Below are 8,941 nucleotides of genomic sequence, written 5' to 3' on the forward strand. Positions count from 1 at the left end.
GGCTTGAAAAGTAACTTGTACAGTCAAGTGACCTATGAAGCTAAGAAAACTAAGAAAAAGTATTCAAATATTCATTGTAAATGGCACATCTGTATTTTTTAAAAAAATGTTGATATTCACAATTATATGGAGAAAACAGAAGCTGAGCACTAGAGAACAATTACTGACATAACTACAACAGCAACAAAGAACGGAGAGAAGGAAAACAAGTCTGCTGAGGAGTAGAAAGTGACAGAATTTTTAAAAAGTTGAGTTCGACTGGCGTCCTTCCTAATGAACAGAAGAAATTTATCTCGTTTTGCTTTACCTTCAACAACTCTTTTGTGCTGGGTCAAATGTTCACATAAAACTGTGCCCCAAATTTTACTGCACCACCCACCCTTTGTGGGCAAAGAGACCCGCTTCTGGTGCCATCGCTGGCAGCTGGTAACATTGCTAACAGGTCTTTGCACTGGACTCTGGGATCGCTACCTGTTCCGACTGAGAACAGGGCTAGAATTGCCTTATACAATCGTGCCTTGGTTTTCAAACAGCTTAGTTCCTGAATGTTTTGGCTCCTGAATTCTGCAAACCCGGAAGTGAGTGTTCCAGTTTGCAAACTATTTTTGGAAGCTAATGTCTGACGGGGCTTCTGCGGCTTCCAATTGGCTGCAGGAGCTTCCTGCAGCCAATCAGAAACTGCACTTTAGTTTTCAAACATTTTGGAAGTTGAATGGACTTCCAGAACGAATTCTGTTCGACTTCCAAGGTACAGCTGTAATAACAATGGTGCCCACCTGAGAGGTGCTGGAATTGAGTTTTCCCAGCAGGGAAAAAAGCCCTGGGGCAACCCCACCCCAGATGAAACACCAATCCTCTTTCACCACACCCCCTCCAGCACAACGGCGAGTCCCCCTTGGCAGCATAAGGAAATTCAGCTGGTATCCGGTGCCATCTCCGTGGGCACGAGCGAGATCCTCAAACCACGCCTTTGTTCTGCTTTAGAAGCACCAGGTGCTCAAACATGTCGTCCGCCAGAGAATGTCTTTTCACGGTCATTACGTTCCCCCCTGCGCCAAAGAGGCGCTCAGCAGCGGCGCTGGAAGGCAGGCCGGTGTTGTATGCAAGGAAACTTTTCAAAATCTGCGGGAAGGCATGGAGTGAAGACAGCTCGCTGTTGGGGAACTTTAGGTACCTCGAGACCTCCTCTTCGGCAGAGTCCGATGCGGACTTCTTGCTTCGGGACTGTATCCCGAAAAACTCGTCGTCGCAGTCGACGGCGCACTCCCTCTCCGAAGAGCTCTTGACCTGCTCGGTGACCACCCTCTGGATCTCGGCTCTCAGCAAAGCTTCCATGGTACTTTTGCCAATGTCAGTGTTGCACAGATCTAACCAGTCCACCTTGAACCGCGGGTGCAAGCAGGCAGCCACCAAGAGCTTCCTCTCCTTCCAAATCGGCTCAAACCTTTTCCTTATCCCTTCCCGCACAATCTTCACCAGAGGACGGCAGTAGGTGCAATTTGCAGGCTTCTTCTCCAGCACCTCCAACTTATGGTCCAGAGCGTAGAGAGTGGGGAGCAGGTAACCCATAAACATGCCGTTTTCCTTTTGAAGGATATCGAGGGCCTGGGCCACAGGAGCGAGGATCTCGCAATATTCTTGGACCACCTGGGCCTCGGGAGCTGTGATCCTCTGCAAGGAGCAGAAGTCCAGGATGGAATCCATCTTCTGCGGTGCAGTGGACAGTAGATCCCTTAGCTGCTTCAGAGCATCGTAGGTGGTACTCCACCTGGTCTTACTGGGGACCCTGAGCAAGACACCGCACTGGTCTTTGATGTACTCTGCGGTAATCGCCGATTGCTTTTGTTTGGACCACAGCTTAGAACACTTCCCCAGCAAGGAGCAAAAGTGTTTCTTGAAACCGCCCAGAGGAGAATTCTTAGAGTTGAGGACTCTCTCGATGTCTTGGGTGGCCACCAAGTTCAGCGTGTAGCTTGCGCACCTTTGGTGTGGGGGCAAGCACATTTCTTCTTCAGCGGCCCTGTATTCACCCGTGTCCAGAATGTTACAGACATCCACAAACTCCACTTCCTGCTGGTCGTTGTCCCCTTCGTCTGCTTGGTCCATGACATCCACCGCCTCCTTGTCTGTGTAGAAAGCTCTGAAGGCTTTGACCAGGTTACAGCCGTTGTCCGTGGTGGTGCATACCACTTTGTGGTGGATTTTGTACTCCACGTGGATGTTGTGCAGAGTCGTGGCGAGGTCATAGGCGTGGTGTCCTTTCAGGCGTCGGCAGGCCAGGGCGCAACACTCCCGGGTTAGGCTCTCCGGGTTGATCCAATGGGCCGTAACCCCGAGGTAGGTCTTCCTTCCATGCGTCCAGCAGTCCGCAGTGGTAGCCACATGCTGTACCCGTGTCATTTTCATGGCCGCCTCCTCCCGCATGTGGTAGGCCTTCTTTTCCAGCCTCTCTTTCAGAGTCTTGGAGGACATGATGGACAGCTCCTTCCCGAGGCCCAGGCGAGCAAACTCGATGAACGACGGCTTGTCCACCAGCTGCAGGGGCACCGTCTCCTCCACAATGAAATCCAGCAGTTTCTTATCCAGCAGTTTCTGGCTGACAGGCTCCCTGCTGGACCCCCATCTCTCCAGGGTGGCCGGCATCTTGGGAGGTCTCAAGCCGCTCGCGTCTTCCGCCTCGGAGAAGTCGTGCTTCTTTGTATTCTTCCGTTTCGCAGCCTCGAGGACTCTGAGCTGCTCTGGGTGCTGCTTCTGGAAAAGAAAAGAGTGTTACTTCATTTTTATATTTTTTTTTTATTTGATTAAAAAAATATATAAACGTACAACAAACAGCAATTCAAAATCTGAATATCGAGATTGCTCTGAATCGCCTGACTCCCCCCCATCCCTTCCATGGGTCCTAATGATAATATTTACAACTGCATATCAATATTTATCCAATTTTTTTCCTTCAAAATTATCTATGCTTTCCGTTACTTTACAAGTGTGGTTAAAATCCTGTCAACGTTTTGACCTGCTTGCAGTGGTCTCATAAATAAATTATGAACTTTTCCCTTTTTTTTTTTTTAAGTTCTTGTCCTCTTGATTTCTGAGCTTCCCAGTTAATTTTGCCACTTCAGCATAGTCCATCATCTTGATTTGCCATTCTTCTCTGGTCGGGGTTGTTTCTTTCTTCCATCTCTGGGCTAGTAGCATCTGTGTGGCTGTTGTCGCATACATAAACAATCTTTTAAGGCTTTTTAAGGCTCAGCCTCGGGTGTCTCCAATGGGCACCTACCTGCAGATGCCGTTTCAAGTTGGACGTGGAGGTTGTGGCGGCGCTCACCGTTTTCACTTTCGGCAAGCAGAACTTGCACTGCACCGTCACATTTTTGCCCTTCTGCGACACAAAACAAAAGGCGCACTCAAAGCCGAGCCACGGCAGCGGTTTGGCGGAGGTCGACGGTCTCGCCAGCAGCGCGTCTTGGGCAGTGCCCTCTTCCCCGACAACCTTGCAGTCGATATTCTGGCCTTTCTGGGTCTCTGTAAGCGGAGCAAGAATAATCTCTATTGAGACAAACCTTCTTCTTCCTCTACCTTTCCCTGACCGGAGAAAGTGATCAAGGGATTCTGTTAGGATTCCCAGTATCGATGACTGTTGATATTTGTGTCCTGGTATTGGCTGAGCAACTTCACCCCACTGAAGCCATAGTAACACCACCCGGACCTCAGTAAACACAAGACAGACAGGGACTCTTGCTGGGAGGTGGTTCAATCAAGTTATGGGGTGTAGGCAGCCTTTGCCACCGCCAATATTCGGATTTACTCTAACAAGCCCAGATATCGTACCACAGTTTTTGTTAACATCATAACCTTTCCCAAGACGTCTCTTAAAATCGGTACCTGCCACCATATGTGGTGGAACTGCGAAGTTATCCGTGAATTTTGGAATAACATTTATAGTGAATTTTAAAAAACTATTCAAGCTCACATTTCTAAAAAGACCAGAAATTTTTCTATTAGGTCTATTACCAATGGAAATAAAAAAATATAGAAGACCATTGTTTATGTACGCAATTATGGTAGACAGAATAATAGCGGCAAGAAATTGGAAGAATGAAATCTTACCAACGATTACAGAGTAGCAAATTCTTATGATAGAATACCTGCAACTAGCAAAACTGACTGAAAAAAATAGAGGAGTGTCAAACCAGGAGGTATATAGGGGATGGAAAATATTTAAAGAATACTTTAAAACGTACTGTACAAACAATAAGATACTTGCAGAAATAGAGTGATACTGGTAACCAAGAATTACATAAAATATAATAGTGGAATACATACACAAAACAATATGAATCTGTGCAAGGAATACAGATAATATAAGTAGTATAATGAGAATTATTGGAAGTTATATATTTTAATCTGTCATGTAAGTGTAATATATTGTATTTGTTTATGTTTGTTTTCTTAGTTCATCGTTTCTATTCATTTGTATCATTTTCTGTTTTATATGTTATATAACTCGTGTATATTTGTCTATGTGAAAATTAATAAAGATTTTCTAAAAATAAAATAAAATTGGTACCTGCCCATCTCGTCACTTCCTCCGAGCCCCACCTAATCGGGTCCTCTTCTTTCAGCCAAGACATCAAGTCCGGTTTGGGGATTTCTTTCAAAGAAACAAACAGGCTAGTTGCTTCCGAGGACAAAATATATTCCATGTTCACCCATTGCTATAGCCTCCTCCCAAAGGAAGCCCAAAGGAAAATGCATTGGTCTCCAGCTGAATGATAGGATCCAGCAGGAGTCACCTGGCTAATAATAATAATAATAATAATTTGTATACCACCCTTCATCTGAAGATCTCAGGGCGGTTCACAGCATAAAAATACAAGGTGAAAAAATAAAAAACAAAACAAAACAATACCCTCCCACACACAAACAAATTTACAAGGATACAGGATGTTAAGCAGCCAAATGCCTTGTTAAAGGGGAACGTTTACAGGGCTCTTTGCCTCCCAGCGACAGAGGCAGTGGTGTGGGGGGAGAGGAGATAAAATTTGGCAGGTGGGAGGAGCAGTTTGGGAACCCACAGCCTAAAGTTACAGGAAAGCTGGTGTTTGGTACATTTGACCACGTGGTCTCCCATCAGAAGAGATTTTCTTTGTGAGGAGAGTCCTTTGGATCACACCAAAAGCCTGTCTCGTCCAGCATCCCCCAGGAAGCCCAAAAGACATAAGGCAACAGCCCTCAAGCGCTGTCCTCTTGCAATCACTGAGAGCTTTCTCTTTCATAAATCCATCTGTTCTGCTTTTGCAACATCCCTACAAACACCAACTGGATCTACATGGGAATCCCACAAGGGGGAGGTAAAGGCAGTGGCTCCCTTCAGCTGCTGGTGCTCATGATTAGTCATCATGATTAGTAGCGAGAGCTTTACCTTCCATCAATTTGCTTAACCCTGCCCTTCTGCCCACCGGAAGAACTCATAGCCTGAGAGATTAACCCAGCGGTTCCCAAAGAGGGCGATACTACTGCCCCCTGCAGCAGTAGGGTTACCTGGAGAGGCGCAAAGAGGCGGGCGGAGGGGTGGGATGAGGTGGACAATGGAAGTGTAAATGCCTATCAGGCTTCGAAAAGTCGGTACTCATCAATCTTGTTGAATTAGTTAAGCTAAATACCGTACAGTGGTACCTCTGGTTGCGAACGGGATCCATTCCGGAGGCCCATTCACAACATGAAAAGAACGCAACTTGCAGCGGCACGTATGCGCAGGCGTGGGTTGCGATTCGTTGCTTCTGCGCATGCGCGTGACATCATTTTTGCACGCCCGCGCATGCACGAGTAGCGAAACCCTTTCCAGTACTTCCGGTCGCAACCTGAAAGAACGTAACTTGAAGCGGATGTAACATGAGGTATGACTGTAGTTTTCATTGGATTTTGAATAAATGTGAAGGAAGCCAATAACACAATAAAATTCAAAACCATGCATTGCAAGCTGCTATTCTGAATAATGCTTTTCATAGGGTAGGAGGCACTGGGGACGAGTTTGATGTAACCCAAGGGAGCAAGAGCCCGCCAAACGTTTGGGAACCACTGGGTTAATCTGTCAGAAATGATAACACACTGGAAATGGCAATTTATTCTATTCCCAAAAGCTGAGCACCTACCTGCTGATGTCTCTTCTTCTTTCGGATCCTGGGGAAACGGATCCTCTCCTTCTTCCCAGCAGGAGCTAACATCTGATTCTTTCGAGGAGACAAAACCAGATGCTTCTGATCACAAAATAGTAATAGTAATAGTAAGCTATTATTTGTACCCCACCCACCTGGCAGGGTTTCCCCAGCCACTCTGGCGAACCAGAGCAGCGCACAGAAATGCCGTTTACCTTCCCGCCAGAGCGGTACCTATTTATCTACTTGCACTTTGATGTGCTTTCAAACTGCTACGTTGGCAGAAGCTGGGACCGAACAACGGGAGCTCACCCCGTCACGGGGATTTGAACCACCAACCTTCTGATCGGCAAGTCCTAGGCTCTGTGGTTTAACCCACAGCGCCACACGCGTCCCTACATTCCAGTTTACGATTCAGATATATATATATATATATATATATATATATATATATATATAGAGTGGGGGAGAGAGAACCTTGATTTTGGGGGAGAGGGAAATCCATACCGTGGACGTGTCTGGAGGCGGGGGAGGGATGGGAGCATCCTTACCCAGAGAAGTCACTGTCTCATAATTCTCCTCCATGACTTCCTTGTGCAGAGCTCTTTGGCCTGGATCCAGCAGAGCCCATTCCTCCTGGGTGAATTGCACAGCCACCTCCTCAAACGTCACCAAGTCCTGGAAGAGAGCGAATAACGCCAAGATTGCAGGTTGGACCCCCGTTTGGGAACAATCACATATATTCCTGCGTTGCAGAGGGTCAGACTAGATCACCCTTGGGGGTCCCTTCCAACTCTACGACTCCACTAATAATAATAATAATAATAATTTATTTGTATCCCCCCCATCTGGCTGGGTTTCCCCAGCCACTCTGGGCGGCTTCCAGCACAGATTAAAAATACTTTAAAATGTATTTCAATGTGGTGTCGTGCTTAAAGTATCAGACTAGGACCGAGAGACCTGGGTTCGAATCTCCGTCCAGCCATGATGAAGCTCAGTGGGTGAACCAGGGCTCAGCCTTAGCCTACTTCTCAGGGTTGTTGTGCAGGAGAATTAAACGAGGACCACGTAGACTCCCTGGAGGAAAAGATGGGGTATAAATGCAACAGCCTCAGATATGCAGATGACACAGCCTTGATGGCAGAAAGTGAGGAGGAATTAAAGAACCTTTTAATGAGGGTGAAAGAGGAGAGCGCAAAATATGGTCTGAAGCTCAACATCAAAAAAACCTAAGATCGTGGACACTGGGCCCATCACCTCCTGGCAAATAGAAGGGGGAAAAAGGAGGCAGTGAGAGATTTTACTTTATTGGGCTCCATGATCGCTGCAGATGGTGACAGCAGTCACGAAATTAAAAGACGCCTGCTCCTTGGGAGAAAGGTGATGGCAAACCTAGACAGCATCTTAAAAAGCAGAGACATCACCTTGCCAACAAAGGTCCGTATAGTAAAAGCCATGGTTTTCCCAGTAGTGATGTATGGAAGTGAGAGCTGGACCATAAAGAAGGCTGATCGCCAAAGAATTGATGCTTTTGAATTATGGTGCTGGAGGAGACTCTTGAGAGTCCCACGGACTGCTAGAAGATCAAACCCATCCATTCTTAGGGAAATCAGCCCTGAGTGCTCACTGGAAGGACAGATTGTGAAACTGAGGCTCCAATACTTTGGCCACCTCATGAGAAGAGAAGACTCCCTGGAAAAGACCCTGATGTTGGGGAAGATGGAGGGCACAAGGAGAAGGGGACGACAGACAACGCGATGGTCGGGCAGTGTTCTCGAAGCTACAAACATGAGTTTGACCAAACTGCGGGAGGCAGTGGAAGACAAGCGTGCCCTGGTCCATGGGGTCACCAAGAGGTGGACACGACTAAACAACAACAACAACAAACGCAACAAATCTTTGAATTAATTAAAGCAATCCCTGGGATTTCCCACCATGCCTAGGAGACAGGAAAAGGAGATTCCCCGATTTCTCTCTTCCCACGCGCCCCACGCCCCCCCCAAAAAAACTCTGGTGCGTGTAAAGCTGCGCTCCTTCACCCCCATCAACCGCTTTGCACCCGGAGCCGCGCCTCCCCAGAACATCCCCGCTGGCCTGCCTTGCAGGAGCGTCGTGCAATGCAAAGAAGGCAAGATCTGGCATGCTCTCCCCGACCTTTCTTGCATTGCACCCTGTGCTCTTCTCTCTCCGCTGGCCCAGCTCCTCTTCGGGAGGAAAACTCGCGAGGAGGCCACCTTCCTGAGTGCCTTCACAATGGACCATAGGGACAGGGAAGGACGCCGCGCCGCCTTCACCTCCGGCTCCCATTCAAACGAGGAGCAGCAGCAGCTGTTTCCTTTGCGCTGGCCGCCTGCGAATGGGAACCCGAAGTGTCTCAGCGATGCCCGTGGGTGGCATTGAGAAAGGCGCTCTGATTATTGGGGAGGGAGGGAGATCTCTTGGCTAAGGGTTGCAAGGGAGGCAGAGGAGGACAATAGAAGTGCCCTTTTTGTGTGAATTCAGCAGAAAACCCTGCTAGGTCAGGCCAAAGGGGACGCATCTGCTGTATCTGAAAAGACTTGCACATAGTCTTCCTTGGTGGTGTGAGATGTTTTCGGGGCAAAGGTGGGGGGCTGGGAATAATAATAAATAAGAATAAATTTTTATTTATACCCTGCACTTCCCGGTTCAGAAAACTGGGCTCGGGGCAGCTAACAACAAATTTAAATCACTTAATTGATGCAACAAAAAACAGCATAAAATACAGTATAAAACGTGAACAAGTTCAGAATTCAAAGATGGATTTA

At 47.4% G+C, this 8,941-nt stretch overlaps 1 protein-coding gene across 1 annotated transcript; it reads right to left on the minus strand.

The window, feature by feature from the left end:
• Nucleotides 1-276: 276 nt before the first annotated feature.
• LOC308469394 (uncharacterized protein) lies at nucleotides 277-8,485 on the minus strand. Its single transcript, XM_080991775.1, has 6 exons — nucleotides 8,310-8,485; nucleotides 6,707-6,833; nucleotides 6,153-6,230; nucleotides 4,568-4,651; nucleotides 3,278-3,522; nucleotides 277-2,751 (listed from the first exon to the last, which is right to left on the minus strand). The coding sequence occupies exons 1-6, from the start codon at nucleotides 8,460-8,462 to the stop codon at nucleotides 958-960; spliced, it is 2,481 nt and encodes an 826-aa protein (XP_080847901.1). The 5' UTR covers nucleotides 8,463-8,485; the 3' UTR covers nucleotides 277-957.
• Between the last annotated feature and the right edge of the window lie 456 nt (nucleotides 8,486-8,941).

Source organism: Podarcis pityusensis (genome assembly GCF_964106645.2).
Source record: "Podarcis pityusensis genome assembly, chromosome: 2".
Taxonomy (NCBI): Eukaryota; Metazoa; Chordata; class Lepidosauria; order Squamata; family Lacertidae; genus Podarcis; species Podarcis pityusensis.

What these genes read in the sequence shown, in the direction of transcription:
- LOC308469394 (XM_080991775.1), bottom strand. Translation starts at nt 8,462, where the DNA reads ATGGGAGCCGGAGGTGAAGGCGGCGCGGCGTCCTTCCCTGTCCCTATG. An exon ending in TGAGACAGTGACTTCTCTGG is followed by an intron (nt 6,231 to 6,706) that starts GTAAGGATGCTC and finishes TCTCCTCGAAAG; the next exon opens with AATCAGATGTTAGCTCCTGC. An exon ending in AGAAGAAGAGACATCAGCAG is followed by an intron (nt 4,652 to 6,152) that starts GTAGGTGCTCAG and finishes TTTCTTTGAAAG; the next exon opens with AAATCCCCAAACCGGACTTG.